Source organism: Equus quagga, chromosome 1, assembly GCF_021613505.1.
Source record: "Equus quagga isolate Etosha38 chromosome 1, UCLA_HA_Equagga_1.0, whole genome shotgun sequence".
NCBI classification, from domain to species: Eukaryota; Metazoa; Chordata; class Mammalia; order Perissodactyla; family Equidae; genus Equus; species Equus quagga.
Window position 1 is genome coordinate 152,933,222 of NC_060267.1, and position 20,017 is coordinate 152,953,238.

Here is a 20,017-nt window from a genome sequence, read left to right on the forward strand (position 1 = left end):
TACATCAATGATTCACTAACATTGAACTCACAGCCAACAGCCCTATTAGTCATGCCTGAACAAAGCTTATCTCTGTTTGTTCCCCATAAGATATAGCATGGATTTCTTGTGCTTAGGAACACTACACAGCACTTTAGCACTACACTTGGGGGCCATTTTAAATGGTGAACTCACCAACGAAAAGCACAAAAATGTGACAAATATGGCCCTAAATAAACCAAGTAAAGGACACGTGTTTACAGCATGAGAGCCAAAACAAGAAGGCAGAGCATCAAGTTTTCAACTGCAGCAGAGAGCATGCGTGGGACGACTCAAACTTGTCACTGCTCTGCACATCTGCAAATGACTATGGAAGCATCATGAGTATTGATTTTGAAGTTACAAATAAATTTTAGTGAGTAGCTAAATGTGTAAACATGGAGCCTATGAACAATAAAGATTAACTGTATCTTTTTTCAAACTGATAATTTCATGAATCGGAGTCTTTCATCAAACAACGGAACAGTGCATAAACAGCATTAATACCTCTATTTGTAAGGTTTCCAAAAATTCCTTACACAGAATCTACCACCCTTGAAATAGATTAGGATCTGGAAGCTCAACGATTATTTATATTCACTACTATGGAGCCATAGTATATGCAAGAAAATTCCTCTTTCTCAATTCTTTGTTAAATCCAGTAAGTCACCAGCGGTGGCCTTAGAATGCTGCTTCTGTCAAAGATAATTGCTTTGAAGGATACTAGAAAGTACTTGAGTATCAGGATTCCTTTTCATAGTCACAGACGTTGCATAAGCACCTTTGGTATCCTAAATTAACTGCCATTATTTGCCAGAATTTTTAGGTTAATTATTCATTTTCTTTTCCTTTAAAAGCATCAGCCACGTAATTTATCAGTTCTCGATAGTAACTCAGTCTTTTCCTTGATAATCTAGCAGTAGTTCATGTTTTCCTTTTCCTTTTTTATTTTTTTTCCTTTTCTTTCATCTTCTCTATCAAAGTTCCCCTGTCCTTGTCAGCTCTTGGCTTTTATGATTACATGACCTTCAAGAGAAAATTGGCTAGAAATTTGAAAAACACCTAACATGTCAGTGCTAAATAATGCATAAGATTTGGAATGTGATCTTACACAAACATTAAGAAAATGTGGGTTAAAGTTAAAATAAATTAATTTCTACTTGTTTTATATAATGAGTTAAAAATTCAGCTGGAAAATTATACTGGCAGCAAATTTTCTTTCAAATAAATGTTGCATCATTCAAAATCATTCCCATTTGGAAAATAAACTGATGTGGCATAACATTGGAAGCCAAGGAATTAAGCATTTCCAGTTGTGAGAAACACACAGCAAAACTGCCTTTTCGGTTAAAAAGCCTTGAGTTGTGTTGATGGTATGATGATAGTTATAGTAGCTGATACTTGAGCATTTATCGTTTGTCAGGCACTGTGCTTAGTGCTTTATCTTCACCACCTTATTTAATCCTTCTAATCACTAAATGTATGCTTTTAACTGTTCTCCTACTGATGAGGAAACTGAAACCTAAAGACTGAAAAACTAGCCGACTGCTGTCACTCAGCTTGGAAGCTGTGGATTTATGATTTCAACTCTAGAGTAGTTTAAACTCTCTAGAGTGGTTAAACTCTTAACCACTAACGTAGAGTGCCTGGTAAATTACGAAGAAAAGCAAACAATATTGAGCACATCACACACGTCGACACACACGATTCCTTAAAATTCAGAAAGAATTATTCTTCTCAATGAGTACATTTGAGAAGGACTCAAAGTTTATTAAATAACACACCAAAGTTCAAGTTGCTTCTCTAAACATGATTCTGTCTGTGCCGCTGAGCACCAAGGGCATGAGGCCTCTACTAGCCAAGTCACCAGGTGGAACGTCCCAACCTGGGGGAGAACCACAGGTTGTAAAAGCATATAAATCAATTTCTCAGTCACCTACCCTGAAAAACAAACACACACGCACATACAAACAAACAAGCAAACAACTAATGCTTAGTAAGAAGACATATGTGAACTGATATTCTTGTGGCTGCTCCTGTTTTTGTTATTTTTATTATTATTATTATTATTTTGGCTTTGATTTTCTTTCACTCTTGTATAAATATGGAGCCAGTTACATTCAGTAATTTTATGTCTACAACACTAAATTATATTCTATTCCACTTTTAACCTCCTGCTTTGCAGACAGTGAAGCTGTTTGCCATTTTAGGTTCCAAGAGGGCAGCATATCCGTCTGCAGGTTTATATCACGTCCATAGGATGCAGTCTCGTGCCTTGCACACAATAGACAATCAGTAAGAGCTTATTGACTGACTGAATGCTTTTTGTTAAAGCTGCATCTTCTTCAACACTGCCTTTGAAAAAATCTCTTTCAAACAGAATTCTTCTCTTAAAAAGAATATTTCTGCAAAAAGTAGTCAAACATTGAGAAAGTAAGACAGGAATTAGGAAACAAGGAGATGAGGAAAAAGGGCAGGGGTCATTCCTACACCTCATTGCATCTTCAGGACGCAGCATAAATTATTAGTCATGGAAGGAGCAAATGCTTTAGGATGATAAGATTACTGATGATGATTGTGATAAAGACACAGCTTAAATTGATCATTATGAGGCCAAATCTGTGTATATTTGCTTCATTAAAAAAAAAAAATAAAAACAAAAACAGACAGACAAAAAAATTAGGACGTATCCCTCAAAGAAAAATTTTACTTATCTAGAATTGGATATAGGATGTAACTATTGTGTGATTGAGTACGGCTATCTGTCTACTCAGAAATCTGAAAAGACATCTTTGTCTCAATCATAAATGGATTCAGCCAGAATGAATAATTACTCCTAATACCTTGAGGAACAACAAGGAGGAGGCTCAATGTTTGGAATCAGGTTCATCAACTTTGTCTGCACTTGGCTATGGACTTCATAATAGCATGAGAAATCCCATTCTCCCACATGACCTTTGCAGGCCTTCATTCACTTACTGGCACTGAAGAGAATTTTTATTAATAGTGGCTCTGAATGGACAAGAGTTATAAAACTTTACAGCACAGGGGAAGTTTTCATCCATCACTGAAAACAAGTTGATTTCAGGTCTGAAAATAGACAACATATTATCTGGCTTATAGGTCATAAGAAATCACTTAGCTTAAGTTGGCTATGATAAAACTGATAACCTTAGCTTTCAGTTCCCTAGTAGAGGATTTTGTGAGTGCATTAACTGGGTCTACTAGTTTAAGGAAATTAAAGTACACTATGTCAGTTTACCCTATCTCTTAAACATTTTCAAACTAAGATGCCCAGGCAGGGCCATAGCATTGCACCATGCCAGTGGGTGCCATTTACATCTAGTTTATGTAAATGGACCCCGTGGTATCATGTGGTGTAAACACTGTACTCCTGTACCCAGAGGCCTGTGACTTGGACAAATAAAAATGCACTTAAGGGGCTCGCCTGGTGGTGCAGTGGTTAAGTTCGTGTGTTCCACTTCAGTGGCCCAAGGTTTGCAGATTGGGATCCTGGGCATGGACATAGCACCACTAGTCAAGCCACACTGTGGCAGCATCCCACATAAAACAGTGGAAGATCAGCACAGATGTTAGCTCAGCGACAATCTTCCTCAAGCAAAAAGAGGAGGATTGGCAATATATGTTAGCTCAGGGCCAATCTTCCTTGCCAAAAAAAAAAAAAAGTTTAAATAAAAACTTAAATAAAGGCAAACAAAATGTCTTCCAGAAATAATATAACATCATGTCTCATCTAAAATTTACTCTTTAATTGGGAATAGGTAAGGAATTCAAAACTTTAGTATTCCTAGAATGTATCCCAAAACAACTTTCTTCATCTTCTCTCCAACATAACTTGTAAACTATTCCTGGGAACTTGAGCATTGATTGGTAACAATATTATATTAGTTCCATTAGTTCATTTTCATATGTAGACTATGAAGATAATCTTACTAAATGTTTCTACCATAAGGAAAAATATCTTCAGAGCATCAAATATAAAATATTCATTATTGTTTATTGCTTTTAACTTGGCTGTAGCTGAGAACTGTAAATACGAGAAAGGCAAGAAACATCATTTTCTTGATTTTAGTTTTTATAATAAAACCTTGGCATTTTTTCACTAGACATATGAGCACTTTGTTGGGTTACTTCTTGTTCAATTGCCATGTCTCTTGTTTGTGTCCGTGGCCTAAATACAATTTCTTGGAAATACAATTCCCAAAGCAATTGTTATCAATGACATTTACTGATTCAATTAGTATAGAGTTTGGGAAGATTTTATGAAAGTTAGATAAAAGTTTTGAAGCTGGTGAAAAATTGTTAGTTTATGATATTTGCACAATTTAAGGATAACAGCTCAGCATGTAGATTTGGTGAAACAGCATAATCTACTGTGATTTGAAATTTAGCATTTATGTATATTTGAAAATTCTGAAGGAAACCCAAAAGACCAGTCACAGCAAAGATCAACATAAAGCCATTCAAAATTTGAGAGACTCTCATCATCACAGTGAAACCATCCATCCTTTGATTTGATCCAATCTTGTTTACAAGACAGTTGACTGTTTTTTGATCAGTTGTTCTTATTATTTGAGGTATAGAATCCAAACAAATTTGGTGGCCTTTTTGGTAGTCATTGGAAATGTATTCTTTGGAAATACAGGAGGAAGTAACATGAGTTCCTCTTCGTGTTTCTGATATAATTTTGGACTGATGTGAAGCATTCCTCATTCCAGACCAGTCATTTGGGGGAGCATGAACAAGATCAATTTGGGCCACACTTTGCCTGAAGTAGAGATCTGAGAGTATGGTCTCAGATGTACTGGAACTCCTGGCCACTGTAATGTCATAAGAGTCATAGCGATGATAAAGTGAGACCATTTCTGAGATGGGGTGACATTAAAAACATTTCACACCACTACGGCATAAGTTCTGGCCAATCAGAATGTAAATACACAAGTAGGATCCTGGGGAAGTCCTGCTGTGCCAGGCAGCACCCCCATCTTCCTGGAGAGGTCCTGGAGGAGGCAGCAGGGTAGAAGGGGCAGTGGCTATTTACCAAATAATTCAGATGCATTTTAATATTTTAACAAGTTGCATGGCTCTTCCGGTTTACAGAAGTTGAATATCAGCCCTGTCGTTGGCTTGAGATTTTCTAGGACAGTGGTTCTCAAAGTGTGGTCTAACGACACCTAAGGGTTCCTGAGGTCCTTTTAGGAGATCCATGGGTCCTCCCTTTTTCAATGACATATCTATGTTAAGCTAATTTTCTTCATATACTTAAACCAAAGAGCATACTGCAATAGGTTGAATGCTGAAGAAGATATGCAAATTTGGTTATCTTTTACAAAGCCAGACATTAAAAGTGATTTGCAAAAATGTAAAACAGGGCCATTCTTCTCAAGAAAAAAATTGTCTTTTCTTTGAAAAATATATTTTCCACAAAAATAAATCACTTTTGTTAACATGTGATGGGTTTATTTTTTTTAACAATCTAATAAATAATAACTGTTAAGAGTATAAAGGGATCCTGAGACCAAAGTGTTTGAGAACTGCTGCATTAAGAAATAAAATGATAAGACCTGTAGAACACCCAGAAAGAGAGGCCTAACAGCCTCAATTCCTGATCATTCTGCTCAGAGTTTCAGTCGTTACTTGAAAGATTAGTTAATAACTTTAAAATATCCCTGTGCTTTTCACTTACGCAAAAACATTTCTACCAGCATATACTTATATTTCAAAACGTTAATTTACACTTATTTCTGTGTATAAAGTTTTCAGCCTTAGATTTTTTGTAAAGAAATGCATTTCACCAAACTATGCTAAAAGAACTGTTATCAAAAGGTCACCCAGAAAAAAACAGCTTTACATAATAAATTAAAATTTTAATTGGCCTATCAATTGTCATGTTGAAGGTACTTCTAAGATGCTTGCAATCCACTTGTTTTGTATCTTAAGCATTTCATCAGAAATCTTTTTCACATTATCACTTTTTACCTGATTTTCAAGAAAGAGGAAAAATAAACATTAGCCACGATCTACGCTATTATCTCAAATTCTGAAGCATCAGATCTACATTATGATCTTTCATTTTAAGGGAACAACAAATGAAAGGTGTATGATTATTTTGTATAACAAAACAAACAAGCAAATGAGAATAAAACTCAAAACGACCTGATAAAGCTGTGCTGCTAAAGGGCTACACCATTGGCGTAGAGGCAAAAGAGAAGCTAAACTACCCGTCAGAAACGGACTTCACAGAAAACTGCATTTCTTGATCTTGACATTGGATAAAGAAAAGGGACCCAAAAACAATCTCTCTAAGAATCTGACCCACAGTCCTTGCTTTGGTTAGAATGTCAATTCCTGCCATCAGCGTGGTCAATGACTTTAAGCAGAGAATGCAGGTACTGCCCCCAGGTGACTAACAGGAGCAAATGCAAATTGTGTTGTAATAATGCCAGTGATCAGAGGAGAAGAACCAATTTCAGAAGTGTTAAAATGTGAAAAACAACAACGACAAAAATGGTGTCTTAGAATCAACAAAATACAGTAATTAGAATTTACTGGTATATAAAAATTAGTTAAATATGGCTTATTTAGTATTAATTTGTATGATGTCATACTTCATCAATCATACTAATATACTTTAACTTACTCTAGCAAGTAAAATGCAAGGCGAAATAGAAGTAAAAAATATATAATCGAGGCCGGCCCAGTGGTACAGCGGTTAAGTTCGTATGTTCTGCTTTGGTGGCCCAGGGTTTTCCGGTTTGCATCCCGGGTACAGAAATGGCACCGCTTGGCAAGCCATGCTGTGGCAGGAATCCCATATATAAAGCAGAGGAAGATGGGCACGGATGTTAGTTCAGGGCCAGTCTTCCTCAGCAAAAAGAGGAGGATTGGCAGCAGATGTTAACTCAGGGCTAATCTTCCTCAAAAAAAAAAACAAACATATATATAATGATGGGTACACGCAGTTATCCAACATTCTTGGTATGTCTACTTCTAAGATCACAATCCAGGTATGAAAATTAACATGCTCATCTCAAAACCAAGATATTTGCTAAGCATATTTTTACTGCATGCCATTTCCTTTCCTGATTTCTTTCCTCAGAATGTACCTATATACTTGGAATATATTTTTATTATTATTTAAGACAGATAAATTTATCAATGTTCCTTCAATCAATGTTCCTTGATTTTCACAGTTCAACAGGAAAATCTACAGCTCTTAACAAGCAACTTTTGAAAACAAAGATTAGAAATATACCTTTAAAACCTACATTTAAATTATAAGATGCTCTGGGTGCTAAACTTGACTCCATATGCTTCCCTGCCAGCGGTACACAAGGTCTTCACCATGCCTCTAAACCCAAAGCCCTGGATTCTGTATGCAGTAGCAGGCAGCTCTAACTCTACATTTCTTTTATGTTTATTGGTTTGGTTTCTAAGAAACGTAGACTCAGGTGAGCTCTCCTGCTGGAGATGGCTTCTATATTGTGAATGTAATAATACAGATTCTTAAGGAGACAGGAACTAAGTTTCAGCCATTAGTGCTAAGTTACCTAATTGAGTGTTGAGGCTTTTGGGTTATGGTCTGTGATCCAGAAAGGTCGCTAATCAGTAGGCATTTGACCAACCAAATTTTAAAAGATAAACAGAGTTTTTATAGACTACGGATGTTTGGTATGGGACCAAGGTGATAATGAGTGCTATCAGAAATCAGCTGTCTTCTGGGGGCAGTGGGGCTACCTGCTGATCAACAAACTGTGTGCTAAAAAAGCACCGGTCATTCCCTCCTCACCTCTTTTTTTGAACATAGCATAAAATGCCTTTCTAGAGTTGAGACTATTGAAACTCTTGCCTTTTTTAATTATCTTCCAGCACTCAATGGTGATTCTCTTCTTTACTTCTTAAGGTAATGAGTTATAGATTATACAGTACTTGAGCATAACTATACACTTTAACAGGGATTTTGAGACCTGCATGGAAATACTCAAAACAAGCGACAGTCTTAAAAACTGAAAAATGGCTAAAGATTTTGCTGAGAAAAATTCCAGCCTCCTTTCTTTCCCTACAACTGTTCTCTCAGTGTTGAAAATGTAAAATCCTGCATCAAGTAGGATGCCTCTTAAATGATAAATGGAGGAAGTAGGTGCTTTGAATAGAAATACTAAATAAGGCTATTCTGTTGAAATTATGGCCTTGGTACAAAATGGCATTTATTCAAGTCATTCAAACAACTCCATTCCATTTCACAAAGAATGAAAAGACCTCTTAGAAGCCCAGACACCTTTTCCTTGTCTTCTTACAACAAAAATAACCAAAAGGAATCCATTCCCTAGTGGCACTGGATTCTACCGTTTTGTGTTAGGAGGGTAAATGGATAATTAACTGCTACATGCTCTTCTCCTTTTTGAGAAAAGCAAAATCTTGTGTGGATCAACTTTTTTTCTCCTTCTTGACCAACAGAAAATATCATATTTTAGATTGATACATACATATATAAACACACATCAACACATTTGTGAACATATGAGCACATGCATAAATACACACAAGTGTACAAGTGGAGGATCTCAATGGTAGAATGAAATAAATCTAAATTTTTGTTTTAACACAAATGTTCAACTCTCACTATTGAGTCCACTTAAAATATTTTCTTAAGTAATTATATCCTCACTTTTTAACTATTATACAACTACAGGTCAATTCTTTGTGGATGAGTCTGGAGTGCCCATCAGGTTCAAGTTTGGTGAAGGACAGGAGACTTATGGTAGTGCAGAACTGAGGTCCATTTTGGAGTCCTATAATCCTCCTCAAGTAATTTTATCTTCAGCACATTAATAGAGGCCTGCGCATTTGCCCCCTTTGAAGCCATTTGGTTTTCCACAGGACCTGATTTCATCATGGCCCCAAATGTCTGCCTTGCTGCCCTTCAGAGGGATGTCTGCTGCCAAATTTCTGAGCAAAAGTCAGTCAGGACTCACCTCTCCTTCCCTGGGCCAAGGCCTTCCATTCTGGGTGTATTTGCTTTGATTCTGTCGCTTCTTTTGTCCTCCATCAGCGAATTTGCACAGTAAAGGCTCACTAGGGGCTGGGAAGACAAGAAACCAATTCTACATTAGCAAATCTCCCTTAAAAATAAGTGATTATTTGAGTCACAGTAGTGCTTTGTAATGCATATCTTTTGAAGTAGTTTTGCTTCTGAGAGATATTTGGACCCCTTTTAGTCTCAACTCTGTTGGCCGCTGTTCTAACTAACTGGGCTTCAAAAAGGTCCTGGCAGATCATAAAAGAATATAACAAATATTGTTGAAAAAATAATCAGTTGAAGCACAATGTGAATTTGCCTCAGAAGTAAAGAGTCAAGTGTTGACCCCTCCCAGCTATGTTAGAAACAAAATTGTAGCCAGTATTTGTGGATAAATATTTCTCCCTCAAAGCAACTATATTTTCACTGTAGAAACTGTAGGATTCTATTTCGGAAATAGATACTTAGGAGCTTCTTTCTAAAAAGGGAGCTATTTTGCTAATTGCCGCCAAATTAGCTTTATATTCTCATTAATCCTCTGAATTTCAAAAAGGCTAGAAGTTGATTGTCCATCCAATCCCTTTCACTCTAATTTTCTGGTAAAATCTAGCCAGAATGTCAGGGAGAGTAATTTTTTGAATATTAAGTGAACTCACTTGATAAACTATAGGCAAAGGACATGGCCCTAACAAATGAATCATGGACTTGGGAGAAACGTGGTGGTCCTGGGTGACTTAAGTAAATTTATTTCCTAAGAGAAAGTGATCAAAGCTAAAATATGACAGAACTCCTTTTCCAACAATGACATTGCAAAATGACAATCTTTTAAAATACAACAGGGCAAAAATTATTCTTTGAGAATTGATGCCCCTTCCACATCCAGACTTGACTGGGAAAATTGGTACTTGTCATTATCACAAACATAGTTAAAAATGAATGAATAAAAACAAACTTGTTTTTGGTGTAATGAACTTGATCAATGCATTAACATGTCTGGGAGGGTTTTTTGTTAGTTTGCTTGAATAAACCAAATATTAATTTGTAAATTTATAATCTGAAAACCAAAACGAACTCCCTCCTCCCATGACCCCCTGCAAAAGTGTGTTGTGCTAAAGATTAATTGTATTAATGGTCCTAATTCTTTACCCATCCCTGGATCCTTGCCTTTTGCCATATAGTATTCTTGCGCCCCCTCACTCTGACTCTTGAACTGATCCCATGTGAATTGCTTTGGCCAGTGAGAAGTTAGCAAATGAAACATAAGCAGAAGCTTGAAGTGGTTTTAAGCATTGAGGCTTGCTTCTTTTGTTTCTCTGCATGGCTATGTGAATATGCACAGCCTAGCCTGCTGGAGGATTAGATACAAATGTAGATGAGTAATCCCTACCCTCCTAGCAAAGGCCAAACTAGATCATCCAATGGCCAGTCACCACTCAGACATGTCAGTGAGCTCGCCTAAGATCAGCAGGGGAACATAGATAACATGCAGTTGACCACAGGTGAGATTGGTCAACACCATCCTACAGATGTGTGAGCTAAAGAAATCTTTACCATTTCATGCCACTAAGATTTTGTAATTGATATGCAGCATTATTGTCTTAATAGATAACTGATACCATTTTCCCCAACAGCCATTTCTCTCCATTCCCACTCCCAGCTAGGTTGCTTGCATTTACTAATCTGGATGATTAGTACACCACTCTGTATATGGAGGGCACGCAACAAATATCACTGCCTCACTGAGCACAAGTGCTTTTCAACTGTCTACTCTTATGAGCCTCTGACTTGGGTGAAGCCACAAGAATCACAGAAGGGACAGGCTGAATCATGAGATGTCTGCAGATAGTTGCTGCCATCAAATTAGAAGGAGGCTAAATTCTTTCTCCAAATGAAACACCACAGGGTAGATATAATCACTGGACCCCAAAACTCTATGCACAAGAAAATGTCCTGTGAGACTTCAGTAGTATAAATTTCTATATACAAAATTATTTTCCACTATACGGTATTTTCTCTCTTGCCATTTTAAAGATTCAAGGTACATCCATCCGTTCCAATGGGATGGTCATGCTAACATGTGAGTCTATCACTGGCAATAGTACAAATTTCTCATAAAAGGCAAACAAATCTAGAAATACCTTAAATTTTCTGCTGTAAAGAATTGTAGAATTTACCCTTTATGCTTCTTTGAATAATGGCCTTCATGAGTCATAATTTCTACTGTCTAAAGCAGTATACGCTTTATTGTTTCCTAAAACTGATTCTTTTAGGGTACATAGTATACCAGTTCTAATGGTCTAGGATCTGATAATGACTTCTCTTTAGATTGTTCATGTTTTTATAAGCTTTAACATACACTACTTTGGGTGCATTTAATTGTTAGGGGTAGCAGTCTGCTTCCTGGGTTTGAGGTCTGGCTCCCTGACTCATTAGCTACAAGACACTGGACACTTTTTTCTTTTTAACATTTCTGTAATTCATTTTTCTTATGTATAAGATAAGAATAATAATGTTGTCTACCTCAGAGAGCTGTTGTGAAGATTAAATAAATTAATGCACGGAAAAGGCTTAAAACAGTGTATGGTACATAAATAAATATTAAATCCTTGTTAGCTACAGCTACCATTATTGCTGAGCATCTCTATTAGCCACTGGCCAGCTACCAGCTGTGAAACCTGATCACCTATCAGAGTCAGATTGTTCAATCAACACGGCTTAATTTTCATCAGCTCTGTTCCATTTTAACTCCATGGTGGTTTGGCTGCAGAACTTTCGACTAAACTCCAAGAACGACAAAAAGAATATCTGCTCATGGGGAGGATCTGTATTTTCAAAATGGTTCTTGCTGACTACAGCTTGTCATTGGACCATCTGCCCGTGACAGCCCAGGTTAGCCTTCTGAGTCATCACCAAACTCTGGCTTCCATCATGCCGTAAATATGATGCAGGCCATGTGTGTTAATACGGAATTGCCTCCAAAGAATGCTCCCTGTTCCTTTTTCTGGCTTGAAAAAAAATTATTACTATTATTTTTTTGGTCGCTCAGTTGCAAGAGATCTATTGGCAGTTTAAATCCATTAAAGCTGTATTTTACTACTAAGAAAAGGATTGTGTCATCCACACAGCAACAGATTTTATTGGGGATTTCCTCCTCCAGGTCCCATGTTCAAATGTTAAAAACTTTTCTAGAGCCAAGTTCCCAGAACTCTTTCTTGGTTGAAAGAGGTAATCTCTATCTTTAGTCTGCCTTTGTTAAAACAATTATATACCTCTAATTACATATCTAAAAAGGCAGAGCTTTCCCAATTCTCTTGTTTAAATACATATGTTTTAAGTATGTAATATGTATAAATACTGTACATTTATTTAAACTAGGGAATTGACATATGTGATATATATGCATACACACACACATACACACATACGTATTTAAAAACCTTTTTTGAGAAACCTTTGAAGCTCTAGAATTAGGGGGCAGCAATGGCCAGAAAAGGCCCCGAACAAATCACTAACCTAACGATTTGTCTACCCACTGGCATAAAAATATTTTGTAGAAGCATTCTTGAAACAAATCTTAACAAATAACAATATTCTAACTTGCCAAGGATCAAATATAGATAGACTATGAGAACCTACACTGAAGTTTTCCATCATTGAAAAGAGAACTTTCAAAAAAATGTTTTTAACACTAAGGGAAATGTAAAAAGTCATAGACTGAGACTTTTTAAACTTTTAACTGAGACGTCTTTGTGACTTGTGTTTTACAGGGTCTTAGAGGCCTCAAATCTTAGCCACTGGACATTTGAGGCGCTTCATAAATTGTTACACCGTGGATGCCAAGAATGCCTTACTTATATCTATCAACATTGGTAGGTTGAAACATGCGCTGCTACTTTATTAATTTGAAGATGATTATGATGGGAAAGCAGATAGGGCTACAACGTTTTACTAAATGAATTAAAAAAGTAAACCCCTAGAAACAAAATGTCAAATATGTTATTAAAAAAAGATGGAATATCCATAATATTATTCTTGAATTCCGGGAGTGTAATTCCGATTGTTGGTTTCCCAACGGGGAATATTTCATTGAGAATGGAAGAGAAAATATTAGTAAATTAGGTGAATTAAGATTTATTTAATCTTTTAGTTCTTAGGTGATTTCTAAATACCTGCAAGATAACATCCAAACTCCTTGATCAGAAAAGAGTTGACTCCTTATTCTTACCTTTCATCACTCTCCTCCCACCCCACGTGCTTAACAGTCCCCTCTTCTAAATGCCTATCCCAGCTTCCCCACACAAACAGCATCTAGCAAACTCCTAATCTATCTTCAAAATGTAGCTCAAATGTCACATTCTTTGAGAAGCTCTGACTTGACCTCATCTCACTTTAGAGGGAAATTACCTAGTGTTTTCTTAGCAGAGTTCGATAGGTTGAATGCTGTTTCTGTTTGTGTTAAGTCCTTTGATAGTAGCAATTTCCAGGCTTGATGGTGAAAAGTGACTATAGCAGAGGTCAGGGTTTACATGTGTGTGTGCTGTGAGTGTGTGTGCGTGTGCATGTGCACACGCATACTGTTAACAGCATTTTGGGCATAGGTATACGAAATATTTGAAAGTGATGCTACTCAAAGTGTGGTCCAAGGACCAGCAGCAATGATATCAGCACCTGGGAGCTGATTAGAAATGCAGACTCTTGGGCCCTTCCCCAGACGTATGGAATCAAAATCTGCATTTGAGCCAGACCCTCAGGTGACTCCTGTGCACACTCAAGTTTGAGAAGCACTGGTTTGATCATGACTGGCTCCTTCACTGAAGGAGAAATACATCTCAGATGTTAAACATGAGTCCTCTGAATAATGAGATGATTTCAGTAGCACAGAAATATTATATTGTCTACAATTTCCTTATTGCAGTATTATGGTGCCAATTAATTTTGTTTAGTCTCTTTTAACAGTAGTTAAAATAGAGACTAAATGAAGAATAGGCCTTTGTGGAAGTGAGATGCAGCTATAAGCCACAGATTGTAATGTGCTAGAAGACATTATGGTCTATCATGCAAATGGGGAGTATTTAAAATATAATTATAACAATGCATGGCAATAAAGTTGCATGGTAATTATGAAGGAGTAATTACTGTTTGCTTGCTTCGTGGAGTATTTCTAGTCTTCCAAACTTTGTATTAAACATGAAACATTCAATGCATAAACTGATAAGATAATCTAATGGCTTACAGGATTTGCTGTTTTAAGCAAACAAAACAACAACGAATATTTGGCTTAGCAGATTAATGTAAACAATTTTATTTTGATTTTATGTTTAAAACAACACACCTTCAGTTTTATGATCCACTAAGAATGTTCTCTAACATCATATTCAACAAGTAGATATTGACACATATTTTAGCTAATATATATCAATAGCGTAATTCCTGCTGTGACCAGAGAAGCAGTTTATTAGAGGTGAGCTTATAAAATCTCAGAGTAAGAGTGGAGGGATGAGAGAAAGGAGTTAAACAAGAGAGAATTTCAAGAACTGAGATAAAATATGACAGAATTTTGACCTAGGAACTATCTTTTAGTTGTTTTTTAATGTGTGGACATAAATTAGTTTTCAACTAAAAAAACAAAACAAATTCAAAAAACCCCAAAACTATTCCTATGATATTCTGCGTGACTTGCAGATGAAAAAGCTCTTCACACTAATGGATTCAAAAACAATACAAATTGAAGGATGCTAATCAAACTCAGAAATATTTTTCACACATTCATTCGTTTTTTAAAAACCTTCAAATCTCTTCAGTATATGATATATGCTGCACTACTCCAGACTTTGCACCTGGCAAAGTGCTCAGTCTAGAGGGAGAAAGACAAACAAAAGGAAAATCTAATAGATTGCAATGGATGCTATAATAGAAATATGGATAGGTATTTTGGGACCATAAAATGGATGTCGACTTTTAGCACTATAGTCATAGAATATCCTCTAGCTTAGAAATCACGTCCAAGACTACACAGAGTTGTGAAACATCACAGTTCACTTGCATGGCTCCCCCTGGGCCAACTGCCAGTTCAAGAATGAGCACATGAAGGTTGATACCCAGCGTTATTTAGTTTAGCTAAAAACAGGCTTTCATCCAATGTTTGCTGAATCTAAGTAAGAATGAATGAGATGGATGCAATGATAAGATTTAGCTGAAATACTTTTAGAACACCTGGGACCATATAGACCTGAAGTTAAAAACTGGTAGCCTTACAACGACGAATGTGAACTCTTTTCAGCATTTGCTCCAGTGTTCCACAGTCCTTAAGCTTTCTGCTGCCTTACACCTGACCAGCATCCCTTGTTTCCTTCTATATGTAGACAGGAGTAGTCTATACTGATTTGCAACAAAGAATAATAATGTAAAAACGATAGGTATAAGTGTATTTCTTGCTAACTGTATGTTGGAAGCCACGCTCTTATTTTTCCCCAACTTATTCCACAATACTAGTTTTTGTTATATCCAGGAAAGTTTTGCAGACAAAGTCCTCTGATTTGTCTGCAAATGATTTGTTAAAAAATGTTCACTTTCTCTCTCACATTTGTTCTATACATGAGAGACTTCTTGTGCATATATGCATATGTGTGTACGTGTATATATGAATATAGATATATTTCTAGATGTGCAGCTAGCACGTCCCAAAGTTAAACCACAATTTACACGGAAAAAATTCCTTTAAGTTTACCACACAGAATTATTATCTTTGCAGTTAGAAAGCCTTTTGCATATGGCAAGGTAGATTATTTGGTTACATCTCTTTTCAGCCCCTAGCATCCTGTTTACCATTTAATTATGTTCTCTATACCATAATAGATGACGTGAGGTGTAGTGATCTGGGTAATTCTTAGCTGTAATAAACTTCCATCCTGGAAGGCATATAGCCTCTGTCTGTCATACCCTAAAATTTATTCAATTCAAACTTTTTATTTTATCAATAAAGAAAATGAAAGTTTAAGGAATTGCCAGCTAATTTTTCACAGCCAGTGGCAAAGTCATGCCCAGAACTGTGTTCTCTGGATGCTCTCTCTGACTGCTTGCTTTCTACCTTCCTTACCATCAAAGGTAAAAGGAAATGAATTTTAAGCAGTTCTTGAGATTGACTTCATAATTTGGGGATGGAGCAAAACACCTGACTATTCATTAACATATGATTACAATGCTACTCTACAACAGGTTGCAATTAGAACTCAAAAACTAAGCAACCAATGAGACCTTCCAAGATGATTCACATGGCCACTCTAATAACAGTTTGGTTTAACAGAATAAACAAATTACTGGGGTTATATTTATAAGTGTCAGACACATGTTTACCCCTATCATTTAAGCCAAAATGAGCAAAAGAAGATAAACCCAAAAAGTGCAAAATAAATAAAAAGTTAATAAGAGACTTCAAAGAAAGTATAATTTGCATGTACAGTCCCAATTTTATCCCTCGGTAATGGATTAATGCTTATACTTAGTTTCAAATATAATTCTCTCCTACGGGAAATGGCCTTACAGGAAAGGAAAATGCCCCACAGTGATAATAAAAGCAGAGAACAGCTGTTTGCCTAGAAACGAGACAGAGAAAATCACTTTTTGATAAATCATGTTATGGCCTAAGTAATTATCTCAAGCTTACCTCTCTGTTTTAAGTATTAAAATATCATCATTTTTTTATTTGTAGCAATTCTCTGATAATTCTTTTTATGTAGGAAAAGATTATTTTTAGAAGAAAAGCCACATAAGGGGAATAATATAATGAAAAAGTTAATGTTTCAAGTAGATCGGACACAAAGTACGTGCTGAAGGTTAAATTGAGTTCATTTTATAGGGAATATGACTGAAACACTACCTGTGACAGTGTTTTGACACCAAGAAAGTGGAAAGTACCAGCACTTCTAAGAAGCATCAGTTGACTTAACTCTAACTTACATATCTAACTACAGAGTGGGGAACCTCATGTGGCAAACGCAAAACATCAAGAAAAAGGTATCTAACATGAAGTCATTAAAAATAAAAGGATATTACTTATTGACCAAGATGGACCATTATCTGGTCTTGCCTCATTCCTCCCTCCTCCATATTTCACGGTGCTGTACTTGCCTCTGGTAGACATCTTTGCATACCGTACGTAATATTTATAGATTACACTCTGTGTAACATGGCACTTTTTATTAGGAAGAGGTACAAAGAAGAAAAAAATACAGCTATAATCTTAGAGTGTAGATATGCCTTTGATATTAAAAATGAATAAATACATAAATGGAAAAAGGACATGTATAAAGTTAGTAAATTTAAAGGATACAAAGGTTAAAAATAAAAAGTACAAGACCTCTTCTTAACTCCTGCCCCCCTTTCTTATAATTCCTTCCAGGAAAATGCATAAATATATATCTACTAACCTGCCTATCTAGTTCTTTCTCTTTTTTTTAATTCCAAAGGGGGCACTGTTGCTCAGCAGGTTGGTTTTGTTGTTTTTTCATATTAATTATATATGAAGACCTTTCCATATTAGCACATATCACCCTTTTGAAATGCTGCTCAGTATTGGAGCATAATTATCATGTATCATAATTTATAAATGTCCATCAATAGGGGACCAACTAAATCTCATTAAATTTCCATAATGTTTTTCCATGTTCTCCTCCACTATTACGAGGATTTGATTTGACTAAAGTCAGGAGCTGGGTCCTATTCACCTTTGCCTAGCATCACCCCAGTAGCCTAGCAAGTGGCTGGGGGTAATACACATTTCATTATCTGTTGATCAAATTATAAAATAAATGCAGACAGAGAAAATAACTTCCTAAAATGAAATCTTAAAGGATTGAAGAGTGAGGGCACAACATTTTCCTCTTCTAAGAGAGCATAAAGTCCCATCATTTCCATATTTAAATCTAACTAGCCAGCCTACTTGAAAAGAAAAAAAACAAGAAAGAATTCCAAGTCATAATCCCAGGTGTGGCTCTAATTTCATGCAAAACTCATGTTAACTGCCCTAGGAAGGAACAAATGGAGAGGGAAAGGTAGGGATGAATTTTATAATGAAAAACATCAGTTTTCTTCCCAGTATCCACTTAACAATCCTCCACCAAGGAAGCAAACACATAGGCACCCCCAAACTGAGCTCAAACTCAGGTCAAGAAAACAGAGCTCAATTTCCCACATGCTGTTTCTAAGCATATATTTCCTGCGCTAGAGGCTGAAAGAATTCCCAAAATGCAGTGAACTGAGTTAGTAGAAATAAATATAATTCCAGTTTCAAATGACAGCTGCATGTTACACTGTAGCTATCAGTTAACAAGGCTAGAGGCATCAGCTGGGGCGAGAACCTCACCTTCAGTGAGTGAAGGATTTACAGGGGCAACGGCTTGGGACTGAGCTTTTCCTAATTCAAGAGCCAAGGTATTGAAATTGTGACAGTTTTGAAGAGTGCTTTCAAGCAGTCTGAATCACTTACTAATCGATACTAAATAAATTTAACCCAGATACTAGAAACTGAGTTTTTCAAGAGACGTTAAGGAGCATGTGTGCTGCAAACATCTCTGGATAAATCAACCTAAGGAGTCATAAAAAAAATAAATAAATAACGTGGCAGTCCCACCTGTGGAGGAGTTTAGTGTAAAAACAATGCATACAAATGGCTCTAAAACAGAATATCCATTTGTTTTCGCTTTAGAAACAAAGGGATAAAACAGCTTAGGGCTAGACTACCTCAGGGGAAGGTTGAGTAACTGTCCTAAACAGGTACGAATTCTTCCATTGGGACTGAACATTAAACGTACTTTATATGGATTCCAACTGCCTGTAGATTTTCCTAAAATGCAAATCTATCACGTTAATCCCCCACATGTTCACCTACAGTATAAAATCCAAGCTCTTTAGCACAAAACACCATTCAACAGCAGGACCTAAATATACACCTCTCCATTTCCACTTACAGGACTACTCGAAAGGGATAGAGACCTTTCACAGCTTCCTAGATTTGCTTATGCTGCTCCTCTGTCTGGACTGGCTTTCCTCTTTTCCCACTTAATCACTGTCACAAAATCTTTCCTGACTTCTTTTCCCATCCCCCAAGTTCTCATAGACAGAACCTAAAATTAATTAATTTTTAATCTATTCATTCAATTTATTCATTCACACTTGCCTGAAATTCATCCAAAATTAATTTGAAACACAGTGCTATATACCAGGTATTGTGCTATCCATGGAAAATTTAAGCAGTGAATAAAATGGACACAGTCCTAGCCCTTAAAGAATTTTCTTTCTGATAGCAAAACAGACATTAACCAAGCAATAGAAAAAAATCACAAGTCAATCCCAATCTCTTCCTTCATGTTTCTACCATGTAGACATCTAACTTGGCATATATAAAACACCTCAGCTCACTCATGTTTCTAAGTCTTTCTCTTCTAATTCAAAAGCCTCCTGAGGGTAGGATCTCTGCATAATTCATCTTTGTATTCTGAAAGCATAACGTAGCTCCTGGAACATAGTAGATTACGCGCGCACACACACAATTTTAGCAAGCTTGCCTCTTTTTTGGCGGCAGCGGGGGCAGGGGATGGGTAGAAGACACCCTGCAAACTGTCCTATGGCTTGACAACAGTAGAGCACACTGTAACTGCTCCTTCTGCATCCACTCAACTGAATAAGCCAAGACTGTGCTTTGATCCAGTTGAACATTAGATACATCTTTCAAGTTTTTAAAGTATTTCTGCAAAAAGAGAGTCTCTAAGTTTCTCAATAATTCATTTAATATTTAATAAGTCTGTGAAGAAGGCTTTCTTATTTAAAGTAGGCACTGGAAACCTTTTCCTGTCTTGTCAAGATCATTGCAAATTTGGCTAGTCACATCTGGGACATACTCTAAGCAATGGCAATTTGGCAGGATGTTCATTTTTACTTAAAAATAATCATAATCAAAGAAGT

At 36.4% G+C, this 20,017-nt stretch overlaps 1 protein-coding gene across 13 annotated transcripts in view; it reads right to left on the reverse strand.

Annotated features, from left to right (window-relative positions):
* The window catches only part of RBMS3 (RNA binding motif single stranded interacting protein 3), a 1,258,536-nt gene that overhangs the window by 130,824 nt on the left and 1,107,695 nt on the right, over window positions 1–20,017 (reverse strand). For all 13 annotated transcript variants that reach the window (XM_046665635.1, XM_046665620.1, XM_046665611.1 and 10 more), the window contains one exon: window positions 9,015–9,121. In XM_046665635.1, coding sequence (XP_046521591.1) covers window positions 9,015–9,121 — 107 coding nt within the window. The remainder of the gene's footprint in view (window positions 1–9,014; window positions 9,122–20,017) is intronic.